The 13128-nt window shown below is 39.2% G+C and overlaps 1 protein-coding gene across 5 annotated transcripts in view; it reads right to left on the bottom strand.

Annotated features, from left to right (window-relative positions):
- Positions 1 to 350: 350 nt before the first annotated feature.
- Positions 351 to 13128, bottom strand: part of LRIG2 (leucine rich repeats and immunoglobulin like domains 2) — a 63773-nt gene continuing 50995 nt past the window's right edge. For 4 of the 5 annotated variants that reach the window (XM_069601024.1, XM_069601039.1, XM_069601048.1 and 1 more), the window contains 5 exons: positions 12116 to 12397; positions 10552 to 11001; positions 9803 to 9952; positions 7235 to 7525; positions 351 to 5294 (listed from right to left, as the gene is read on the bottom strand). In XM_069601024.1, coding sequence (XP_069457125.1) covers positions 5068 to 5294; positions 7235 to 7525; positions 9803 to 9952; positions 10552 to 11001; positions 12116 to 12397 — 1400 coding nt within the window. In that variant the 3' untranslated portion in view covers positions 351 to 5067. The remainder of the gene's footprint in view (positions 5295 to 7234; positions 7526 to 9802; positions 9953 to 10551; positions 11002 to 12115; positions 12398 to 13128) is intronic. The other variant, XM_069601031.1, reaches the window with a different exon arrangement.

Below are 13128 nucleotides of genomic sequence, written 5' to 3'. Positions count from 1 at the left end.
GCAGGCCGATTTTTTTTACCACTGAGCCTCCAGGGAAGGCCAGCATTCTTATTTTCTAACAAACTGTCCGATGAGTTTCTTTCCATCCACCAGGCATACAGCACCACAGTGGGTAGCATAAGGGAGGAAGAGGAGAACCAGCAGTGCCCGCCTGGGGCAGCTCACAGTGCAGGCTGCACCCCAGGCAGGCTGGAGGCTGTGTGTGACTACTAAACATGGCAGGAACTAGAGGAGGGCAGCTCTTCCCCATTTTAACTTGTACAGCTATTTGGAGACCCTCAAAAGGACCACAAACTTTAAAATGCACCATTTCATCCCTGTCCTTTAGGCAAGAAAAGACCAGATCATCATCGTGTTATTTTAGCTTTATTGAAGACATTACAGTAGACAAGTAGACAAACACATGCTTTATAAAATATACATTCTCAGGTGTGAGAAAATATAAATAGATACTAGGAAAGGGCCACACTGGACGACAACTTGGCTTATGATTCTCTTTACATACATCAAGTACCACAGCTGCTCAGACTGACATCCTCTGACGGGTAAAAAGGGAGAAGGGGAAAGGAGAGGGGAGAAGTCGTCTCTCAATGGATCAAGAGGGCACGTTAAGCAGCCAAGAGATATCCAAGGAGCACTTGACCACCTGCTGTTCAACTAGAGCTGACAGAAGATCACTTTACTCCTTACATTTGAAAACAGGTTCAAACCAAGCTGTTCCTTTACCTTCACCCCACCTGTTGGTAGAGATTATTAGAACTGCTAAGAAACACTCACCATACAACCTTGAGGGAGGAGGTCCAAGTATTACTCCTCACACATGCACATGTGCACACAAACACACACACACACACACACACACATCCCTCACTACCCACAAAATCTCCAGGTGATTCATGGGCTTTCAGGTGTTGTTAAGAGAAGTTTGTAACATCTCTCAATTCCGAACATGTTATTTTTGTTGACAAACCAAGCAGCTGTGAAAGAAAGGAACTGAGGAAAGGAAGGCAGGAAGGGAAGGAGAAAGCAAAGAGGAAGGAGGAGTAAATTAAGCTTAACTGATGTTGACTTAGACTGTACTCCAAACAAAAAAGTTTTAGGTTAGAAGCAAGAGGGGAAAACATCTGCCACACTGAACTAGGAAAGAGACCACATAATGGAAAAATGAAACGTTACCAACAGGTTGCCTAGCAATCTTAACTCAACTTTCTGAGGTCCAATTGCTTCACAATTACATCTATAATTTGCATCAGAAGCAAAATAAGAAATGGAAGATGTAGCATAAAGTGACAGCCAATTTACCTCTGTTACTTCGCCACTCTTTTGGCATTTCTGGGGCTACTAACATGATTAAAAGAGGCCACAAGACACTTGGGTAAAACACTGGCTACAAAACTGAACACCACAATCCCATTCCCATTCCCATGGAGTCCCACCGACAAAAAAGAAATGATGGCGGGGTAGGGAATAAAAAAAAAAGAAATAGGAATAAAAATTAAAGAGTAAAAGGGTTATAAGCTGTAATATTTCTGTAATAGTAAACTTACTGTATACAAAGGGTTCTAAAGGACAAAGATTTTAGACTGTCTGACTGCTTCTGGAGAATTCCAATGATAAAACTGAAAGAGGGTTTAAGTCATCTTGTCCGCATTCCATTTCAATACAGAAATTTCTCCAATGCTCTTAACAGATGATTACTTAGCTTCTGTGCATACTTCTCCCATGAAAAGCTGATTATTCCTACTGTCAGACAAATCTAAATTTTAGAGTGTTAGGGTATATAGAGTTATTGGCAAGTGTATATACTCTATTTCCCTGTAACTTCTGTCCCACTGATATGACCCCTGTCCAATGGAATAAAAAGAATGCATCTAATCCTTGTTTCCTATGACAACCCTCTACATAACTTTCTCTCTCCCTCTTCTTAGGAAAATGGGTAAGATTCTTAAGTTGCTTAACATCTCGTATGTTTCTTTTACAATCTCCCAATGGGCAACATGAAGGCAACTGTTTTTAAACATAACATTTACCTTACAGAAAAAAAAACACATTTACAGCATTATAAGATGGCACACTAGAGGGGACAGCACATTGGGCTGGGTTTCTGGTACTTCCTGTTCTACAGATTCACTTGCATCTAGGGAGAGCACATCAGAGGCTGAATGACAGAAAGCCAGTGGGGTCCACTTGTAGACCTGTGGCAGGGAAGCTTGAAGTACAAGGAAAACATTATTTCTTCTTCAAGGTAGACTTACAGAATCAGTCTCAGAGGGGCACAAACAAATGAAGAGAATTTATGCATCCCTACTGATATGAAGTGGTAATTGGGTGGGGGACAGAGTATTTCTCTCGGCATTTGTTTGCCTTGCTCTTACAACATCTCTGATTACATTGGTGGCAGGCAGACATTACACCGCTGGGAAGAAACAATGATGAGCCACTAATCCTGTTTACAGCAGAGCATCTGCTTGTTCAAAAACATGCAATGATGAAAAATTTCAGGAATTCCACCTCCTAAGATTAGAATTTATTACATTTACTATTTTTAAGACCAGGGGTAGACTATCCCCATTTAATCAAATTCCTGACTACTTTTTTAGGCAAGTGTTTTCATTTAGGAAAGCTAGCAATATCTGGGAGGACACCTCAACCAGCTGGCTATAGAGGAGCAGCCTGACACCAGTGGCAGCAGAGGGACCACTGCTGAAGGAGAGGCAGCAATTGTAGATTTTAAGTTTTCTAGAGCACTGGTGGTGTCCTCTCACATGTAACAGCTGACGCTCTTTGCAGCCTTGCTCTAACTCCACCTTTTTCACTGAAGAAAGTCCCTCAGAATGCGAGTCAGAGTACTATAATTAGAAGAATGACCTTGAATACATTAGAAAGGTGAGTCATAAACCGGTCACATATTAGCAGTGGCATACCTCTCAACAGATTCGGATACTCTGGTGTGCTGTAACACACCAAGGGTAGTTCTCAATCTAATCAAGATTCTTCACTTTACTGATACTGTTTTAGAAGCTGAAGGTTTTTTTCTCCTCGTGAAAGGTTCTTATAGCATTACTCTTGCTACAGAGGAAATAAATCTGGCTCAAGTCAGAGTAAGCAGCATCACTCCTGTTCTACTCTAACAAATATTTCATGAAAGCAGCTTTTTATTAGAGTAGATAATCCTCCTTGATTCCTGGAGGGACCACAGATTCATAGAACGTTACAGCTGGAAAGGGCTTCAGAGCATCTAGTAAAACGTCATTTCATAAATGAAGAAGTCAGGCTGAGAAGCAGAGACTTGCCCTTGGTTACACAACTTGTGAGCAGCAGAGCTAAAACTTAATCAGGTTTCTTGATTCTAAGTCAGCCCAGTACAAGCTACACTATTAATTCAACCTAGTAAGTAAGAAGAGGGATCCAAAATTGAAAGGAGAGGAAAACAGTGTACTTAAGAAGTTCAAAATGAAAATGAATGAGGCTATTTAAAAAGGAAAAAAAGAAAGAAAGAAAGACATGGTGGTATAAAGCAGCTAAAAAAGTGCTGCTGCCTAAGGGACAAAAACAGGATTGAAAACTAGTATGAAATTCAGCCAAACTTCCTGGCAAAGAGCTGAGAAATTACGTAAAGTTTAAAACCCTTGAAATGTACAATGACTTAAAAATTGATATTTTCATTTAAGTGACTGAATTCATCTAGTACATAATTACTCCTCACTAAATTCAGAGGACAGAATCCGACAGCCTTTCTTTCTGAAAGCAGAAAGAAAGAAGAGCTTTAGTTCATTACACTTTATTACAGCACTAAGTCTTTTGTTAACATAAAGCTTTTTGCTATCAGAAATTCAAGAAAATGTTTTAGCTTAAATAATCACTTGTACAAAACAAGGACCATGCTGAAGTTTTATGAGTTTCTGCATGTTCTTCCCCAAAGCAATATTCCCTTAAGATATACTGTGCATTAGTAGAAGAGATATTAAACTGTTTAAAACAAACACACACACAGAGAAAAAAAGCAATCTTTGGTTTCCTCATCGACAAAGTACTTTGCTCAAAGAAGATATTCCCAAAACAAGTGTTCCTTTATCTGTGTGTATGTGGCAATAGCAAGACTACTAGTCTTTTGAAAGTCTTTTTATGCTAGAAAGATTATATTACCTGGCACTTGTAAACAGATGACAAATGATTAGATGTATGAATCTTTAGGTATCAAGAAAGTGGTTAATTACACCAAGATTGTGTTTGTGTGTATGCAATCACTAGGTACCGTGCTTCTATAGTTATTATACTTCTTAACAAGTATGTATTCAAAACTTGAAACAAAATCTTTGGATTCACTAAACCAAGCTGTACAAAATCTGTGGTCTGAGAAGCTGTTGTCAGTATTATAACTGGATATTATATATATAATTTTAGCATATCAAAAATATTTACATTGCAACACATATGATCAGTGAATACAAAAATTATTTATAAATGCACATATATTTACAATGAGACCCCTGGATGACAGGGACCAAAAGAGAGAGATTCACAAGAATACAAAACTCTTGACCTGGTAATAGCTGGTCAAGTCTGGGATTCCTGTCGACGACCTTGAATATCAAAGCCCCACTCTCAACTATACGTTTAAAATCACTGCAGAATCCCAGGCACACTTCCCAGGGGCCTCCGGAGTTATTTCTCTTCCTTGGAAGGCAAAACAAAATGACGCTGTTTATTCAGGGTCATTCTGCAGGTTGAGACAATCCAAGGTGTTAAGCAGCAAGGAGACTCTTCCTAAGAGGCTATGCACACCTGGGCACATCCCGGTAGGACCATCACAAAGCACTTTGTCCTTTCTCTTCCTCTGCCCGGGTTGCACATTTTCTATTAGATGTACCCATTTCTGTCAGCCGTTCTTACCCTTTCTTCATCAAGTATAAGCCAAACGAATGCCTGGCCTACCTCGGTGTGGTCAGAAAGAACTGTAGACGCAAGTAAAGCAAATGCTGACTTTGGGGTTTCTTCTGAACTCTGAGGTAGTAAATACAAAATCAACTAATCTGAGTCTGCTGAAAGTGCATCCTAGAGCGAGTTTCATGTGCCCTCACTGCCATCGCGAACATTCCGAGTCCTACTAAAATCAAAAGTGTGGTCGTGCAACCTGTGACAGGGCGTGGGGCAAGTGGAACAGTCTGGATCACTCTCTGCCAGGCCCTCGTTTTGATGGAGTTGTGATGACTCAAGGACTGACTGCTGGGGAAAAGGAGGATGAGGCATACCTGGTTCTCTGCTTATGTTCCACAGAGGCCGCTGCAAGGTTTCTGAGAATGAAAGACAGTAATAATTACCAGTGGTGAATGGAAGTTTAAATTTTCTAAGACCTAATTTTCTTCTACCCAAGTCTTCAAAGAAATAAAGATGCCCAATATTCCTAAATAAAAACGTTAAGATCAAATGTATACTTGCCATTTTTCTTTCAACAACCAAAAAAAGAAAAGAAAACAAAAACTGGAACTATGGTCTTTCAAACCCTTCTAACCAACAACCTCACCAGTTAATTCCTGAAATCGTGCTATGTGTCATCTACTTTCACCTATTATTGGTGTTTCTGCTACTATAAAAATGAAAGCTTAAAACTCTTTATACACAGGGAAACAGACTAAAAGAGAATTAGTATCCAAATAGTAATGAAAGTTGCATAATACATAGAAAAAACCATGGATTAAGCAGTCATTATATCGTTAAATAACAAATATCTATCTTTAAAAAATCATTTAAAAAATAACCATTCCCCTTCAGCTTCTAGCATGCCAGTAATTCTAAAAACAAAATAATAACCAAAAGCTGGTATTTTAAATCAGGTTATCTGTATTTTGGTTTAAAAAATATGCATTTCTCATTATTATTTACTGCAGTGGTGAGCACTTTCCCCAGAGAACATTGACTGAAAATTATTATTAACTTCATGGGGCTGCATTTTGAAAAAGGCTAGCCCAACATTCTAGAAACGAACACTAAGAAATAAAGGTAAGACCATGTGCAAAATAAGCTAGAGCAGGGTTTCTCGAGCTTTAATACGCATAAAATAACCTGGAGATTGTGTTAAAATACAGACTCTGGTTCACATGCTCTGCATCTCTAACAAGCTCCTAGGCAATACTAATGCTCTGGGTAACAACGAGCTACAGCACCCTAGGTAAGGGACAAGCAGCACACCAAAGCACTCTCATTTGCCGATTTCCTCACCTACAGACCAGACTAACAATACAGATAACCCCAAAGCTGGGGAAAGATACACTGCGTTGTCAGTTCTACTTAATATTTTCTGTGTGTACAGCTCTTCTAAGACATGGGGAAATGGAGTTAGTGTTGATGCCTTTGTTTCACGGACACAGAACTTTAAAGACGGGACTAATAACAGGGTATTTCTCTCTGACCTGTATGCACCCTCTTCAGAAAACTTAGTTAAGAGAACAACAGAGCACACAGGAAAAGTCCATGCTATTCCATTTGTTCCAGCCAGAACCATCCCTGGAGACACCACCGCACAACGCCTTCCACTGGAAACCTGCAGTGGCCAGCCCCACCCAGCTTCCAGTGCTCTTCCATTCCAGGCTGACAAGAGGGTGAGAGCTGATGAAGAGCCTGGATGGATAAGAAGACATACTCAGGAGTGCCCTTCATGGTCTAGACAGAGTTTCATTTGGCTTTGTTTTGATTTGCTTTACCGACTGGGTTGTCTCAAATGCCCCATCTTCACAATACAACCTGTGTTCCTCTTCTTCATCTGCACAATACAACTGAAAGCAAACACCTGCCAAGTTGCCAAGTCATACTGACATTCAACATTTACCTGATGTAACAGCAACCAAATAAAATGTTTTTAAATCATAGAAGCGAAAATATTCACCACATTATGCCCAGATTATTGTATCCTTGGTATTTCAGGTCTCCATTATTTAAATAAATATGGAAGAAAAAAGTACTGCCTATGTGAAACTTTTTATATAAACTTTTTCTGTAACTTTTCCTGAATCTTTAGAAATAAGATCTTGCTACTCCCACAAAAACTGTTTTCATCCTACAACTTCAGACTTCTTTCCATAAAAATCTCTGGCTCTAGTCTGTAAGTAGCTAATTATCACAGTATACCAATTTTTTGTTTCTGTCAAATGAGAGTGCTACGGACATGATAGAAGGAGAAATCAAGTAGGGGGAAGTGAAAACAAACCAAAACAACAAACAACGCTGTGCCCTTTACCACTGCTCATCTGTGTGGAGGAAGGTTTCTTCTCATTCATCCTCTCATGGTTGGTGGGAAAGGCAGATCTCTCTCTATCTGCTGACGACACCAGGCTCTCCAGGGTAGTGGCATCTTGGGGAGGATGTGCCAAGTAAGTCTCTTTGGGCATCTGGACCATGAGGCTGGACAGCGTCTGATCCAGAACATCCTCTTCAGTGATATAGGTGTACGGACAGTATTCTCGGGTCCGGGAGTAGATGTTAGCATTGTCATAACAATCTGAGCAGATAACTCGGGTGCCAGTGCCACCTAATGACAACATGGGAAAGAAACCAAACACCCTTCAGTTCAGGACTCAGTTTTGCCAATCATTAGTTTTCTCTAACAGTTGTCATCACTGTCATCACAGCTGGCCTTTGTTCAAAACTTACATTATAAACATGATGAAGTTTCAAGGTCTTTCTGTGAATTAATTTATTTAATCCTTATAATATGCTTACGAGGTAAGTACTAATTATTATCACTATATTATACACGGAGTAACTACAACACAGAGAGGTTGGGTAACTTGCCCAAAGATGTATTGCCCATTGGAAAGCTGAAACTTAAACTCTGGTCCTCTAACCAGAGTTTATTCAGCATGCACGCTCTTGAATAGTACATTAAATCATCCTTGTCCAGCCTGAATAAAGTCATGCTAAAATCAAGAAAGCCAAGATAAGGTTGGCACTGTGCTACAGGACACATGTTTGGCTTAAGCAAACTAAAGCAGAGAACAAGAAGCTAGGATGACTTCACTTCACGAAAGCCCCTATGACTTTCACGAGTCAAGAGGTTAAGCAACACTAATTGCTAATTGCTAAAAGGACTCCTAGAGTTTCTGACGGTCACGGGTCCTGCCTGACAAGTGTGTGTTTGGTAGAAGTAAAAGTTTAATAATGAGCTCCCTGGACCATTAAGTGTTTGAAAATTGAATGATAAAAGAAAGGAAAGTAAGAACTAGACAGTGAGTTACTTATTCATGATCAAGCAACAGAATTGTCAGAATTGGAAAAGAACTGGAAGTAATTAAGTTTAACCCAGAAAGTAGTGTTATTTCCTACCAACTGCAAAGAGTAGAGGCTTTTAAGGACTTCGCTGTCAGTGCAGTGGTTAGAATTTGGTGTTTTCACTAACACGGCCCCCGGTTCAATCCCTAGTTGGGGAACTAAGATCCTACAAACTGCTGAGTGCAGCCAAAAAAAAGCTAGAAATACCATCCTTTCCATGGAAACTCAATAGAAAATCCAATTTGTGGATTTACATAGAAGTTCTAGTAATACCCAGTCTAAAAAAAATCCCTGTAGAAATGAAACAGACCTTCCATTTGATTAGTACTTGAAGTACTACACAGATTCATTCAAAGAATCTTTGAGAATCTTGAGAGAAATGCTTTATAAAATATTGTTGTTTTATTTTTAAAATGAAGAAATTAAAGCTCAGATTTTAAATAACTTGTTCATGACCACATGGCTGGAAAGAAGAACTGAGTCAAACCCAATTCTATCCCTTAATTCTCCTCCCTGCGCTCTGTCACTCCCCATGGGAAGGGTGGAGTGGAGAAAAGTACTGTTGAGAAGTTAGGTTCTTAATTATTAGAACTTAATTATTTTATATCTCTTAATCATTATTTTATATCTTAACTATTTTATCTCTCTCTGATGCTCTCCAATATATACTGAGAATCATCAATACCCTTTAAACCTGAGTGAATGTCTACCTGTCAGCAGACAGAACAAACTTCCTGGACGTGGTCTGAAGGGTGCTCATGCCTGAAAAGGATAAAAGACACCTGAGAGAAGTTTCTAGACCATCTCTCTCCCATAACAATACTTTGGTTTGGAAGCCTTTGCTGTGTTCGCCAATCCCTTGTTTAAGAATGTGTTCCTCTGGAGTAGGAAATGGCAACCCACTCCAGTATTCTTGCCTGGACAATCCCATGGACAGAGGAGCCTGGTGGGCTGCGGTTCATTGGGTCATAAAGAGTTGGACATGACTTAGCACACACACAAGGAAATAATTACTGTATATGTGTCATTTTCTCTTTATCTGCTTATAATTTATATTTGTCACGTAGTAGATTAGCTAATGATATGGGTTGTAGAAACAGATCACCTAGGTTTGAATTTTTTCTCCCTCTCAATGATCACTAAGTGTAGTCATGTATGAATGTCTTAATTTCTCTGTACCTCAGTCTTCTAATCGGTGCATTAGTGATTATACTGGTACTGAATACATAGATTGTCATAGGGACTGAGTCTGCAGATGTAAAAATATTTAAATGGCTTCTGATACATAGTAAACATCATTCAATATATGTTAACTATTTTTCTTTTTGAAAAAAAGTATTCCTCCTTTCTGTCAAATGATTTTCTCCTCCATTAAGACTCTAGTCAATTTTCATCCTATCTTGCATGGATCCAAATGTTTTCATTGTGTATCTTATTTTAAAATACTGCTTCAAGTTAGTGGGGAAGACTATCCACTGAAAACTAAACCCAACCAGGTAGGCTGAAACAGGAAGCACAGACAATGAAGAGTCATTACCATCAGTGCCTCTGTGTAAATATCCATTGGCAGGAGGCATAAGTTGCTGATGACTGCCTGCCTCAGAGTTGCTGTAGCCTTCCTGTGGCTCAGACAGTGTTCCTTGGGAAGATAAGTAGCTGGGAATGTCTGCAGGCAGATTGAGTTCCTCTGTAAAAGAGATATGTGTAACTCTCAATTAAAGTTAAGTAATTCAGGTCAACACTCAGAAGACTATTTTGCAAATGTATTCTACTTCTGTACTAGTGACCAGGAAAATGTCATGTACCCAGGAACTCAAAAGCTCTTAGAATTTTCTCTTAAAATTATTTCTCATTAGAATTCTCCCCCAAGCTTCATTTTAAAAGTACTAGCAAAGGAAACAAAACCTAAAGTCTGCAGTCCACAGAGGCACTTTCACAATCTATCTGGCTGCATCGTACCTCTTCTCTCACAGGGCTTCAGGGTGAGTGAGAGGTGTCAAAGACTGACCGCTGCCAGAAGGACTCCACTCTTTCCCACAGGAATTTACAAGAGAAATAAGCCTTAGGAATTAAAGAAAGAAGGTGCACTGCAACTGTTTATGAGAGCAAAGTCTGGGGGGACTGTCTAGAAACTCTTAAAATTATTCACTAGAGAGCTCCCATCACATCAAGGAAGCAGGACATTTTAACAGAAAAACTCTTCCTCTACCACACATAAGGTATCAAAACTCCTCACTACATTTTGACTCAGACAAAAGCCACAGAGGTCAACCGGATACCACTTACCTGTGTTTGTAATACTATAGTCTTCGTTTTTCCTCCTCATGTGGTAAATAACAATGACCCAGATCAAAGAGGTGCCCACTACACAGCAGACCACAACAATGATCACAATGCCAACTGTGGTCCAGCCATCATCTTCATGCCCAATGCTACTCTGGGAAGAGTCACAGTTGGGGGATGAAATCACATTGAGGTAAATGTGACCACGTTCTGTCCCAAGGGTGTTTGACATAATGCAGGTATATTTCCCAGCATCATCTAGCCCAGCATCTACGATGATGAGAAGCTGGTTGGCTGCAGCAAAGAAGTGCCGTTCTGTCACCAGCAAAGGTCCATCATCTTTGGTCCAGTTGAGGCGAGGGGTGGGACTCCCTCCAGCTATGCACTGTAATACTGCAGTTTCACCTCGGGTTACTGTCTTGTCCTCCAGGGGTCTAATAAATGAGGGTGTCTCTAACAGAAAGATACATTTAAAAAATATCAGGCAATTTTATCCTTAAAATCCTACTGAATTAGACTAATGAGGTTATGATGAAATAAACACTTTCATAAGCTCATGGGAGGATTAGAAGTTTTTCAGAAAAGCAAAAGCCTCAAAAAAATCTAAATCTCCTCTCAGGAATTCTACCTAGAGCAAGCAATCCCAGGTGAAGAAGTCAAGATTCATACACAAAAAATGTTTATTACAAAATTAATTGTAATTTTTAAAGATGAAAAAATCTAGCAGAAAAATGAGTAATTTACAGTACAGTCACATATTTCATGAAGACAATGACAATGTAACCCTGTGATATAATATTAAGTGGAAAAAGTAGGTATACACAACCACATGAAGATGAGTAGTTTTAAAAAGTCCAGAATATATAAAAATCTAAACAGGGTTTGAGTGACTTTCCTTCCTTTTTTCAAATTTTCTGCATATCTTAAAATTTTTAAACAATAAGTTTATTTTCCTGGTTACACAACTAGTTACACAAACCAACGCATTTTTAAAAACCCTAACATCTGGAGGCCAAGAGAATTTGCCTTGATTTGAGCCCCATAAAGACAAATGTTCTAATAAGAAAAAACTGGCTTATCAGGGGAAATCTACAGGGAAAAGACATTGTACCAGAGCACAGGATTAACAGGAGCACACTGGAAGGAAAATGGGAAATCTAACCAGAAGACAGGTCTTTTCATCTTTTACTAATTTTTTTTTTTTTATGAAGGGGGAAAAAGTTAAATTGTCTCAAGTTCTCTGAAGCAGTATGATGAAAATTCACTATGAATCGTAGAAAAAACATATAATGAAGTAGAAAACTGACAGAAACAGAACAGGGTAAAGGGATTTGAATTTTCAATTCATGGGATAAAAATCTCCAATTCCGCCCTCAAAATTTCCCCAGATTTCAGTTAACTGTTCCACTAATATCCAAGCTTGACACATAAAATTGGCAGAACAATGAAACAAAGAAGGATCGCAACTGAAATCTAACTTGAGATTTTTCTTGGCATTAAGACCAAGAGTTGATCCACAATAAAAGGACTCCCACAGAAGTATGGACCCACAAAGCAGTAAACATACCTAACACGATGAGCGAGGCATTTGCTGAGAGACCGCCTGCTATATTCTGTGCCATGCAGCTATAGATCCCCATGTCTTCTATTTTCACATTTGCAATGAAGAAGACATCATCCTCAGGCATGACATGCATGCGTCTCTCTCGAGCCGCAGGGAAGTCAGTACCACCATCTTTCTGCCAGGAAATCTGTGGTGCAGGGTGCCCCTCCGCAGCACATTCTAATCTGGCCATGGCACCAGTGCGAATAGTTAGATCCATTGGAGTTTTCAGAAAAGATGGCATCTCTGTTCCAAAAAAGATCACCAGAAGATAGTGGGTGGGGAAATATATATATACATACACACACACGCACACAAGGGAGAATCTACTAAGCAAAATGCCAACTGTTGTGCTGCTCCATTTCTTTGAGAAGACATGCTCTCTGCATTGACAGTAACTTCAGAGGCCATCTTTTCTCTAAGAATCTCAGAGCATGGCGTACAGTGATGACTAACTCTTCCAGAATGCATGACAAATCTACCTGATCTCCTTGACAGGGACAGAAAAAGCTGAGGCCATAAACTTTTCTGAACCCATATTTTAGCACTTAATATTTACTATTCCTTACTTAAGAGATGCATGATTAAAAAAAAAAAATTATGCCTTCAAACACATGTACATCTTTTGGTTGCACAAAGCCTGAAGTGCTGTAGTTATTCAATCTAATAGGCAATAGACCAATCAAGCTGTTGTTTATTTTTTCAACAGACACAATGAAAAAGAACATTATTTTCAAAAATGGTTTCACTGACTACATTTAGACAATGATAATGATCAATGGTCCCAGAAATGTTAATACTCCCAGTTACTGAATGGCCCTGTGAACAGTGTCAGGAATAAATTTTATAGTTTTCAGAGCAGAATTACAGTTCTAGAAAGAAAATGAATAATTAAAAATATATATTTTTTCAAAAACACAAAAGAGAGTAGTTCATCTCCTGAAACCATGGAATTCACCTTTACCCCTCAGTCAAAG

The sequence above is a fragment of the Ovis canadensis genome, chromosome 1, assembly GCF_042477335.2.
Source record: "Ovis canadensis isolate MfBH-ARS-UI-01 breed Bighorn chromosome 1, ARS-UI_OviCan_v2, whole genome shotgun sequence".
Classification (NCBI taxonomy): Eukaryota; Metazoa; Chordata; class Mammalia; order Artiodactyla; family Bovidae; genus Ovis; species Ovis canadensis.
The sequence above is the reverse complement of the archived record's forward strand: the minus strand, read 5'-3'. Positions and strand labels throughout refer to the sequence as shown.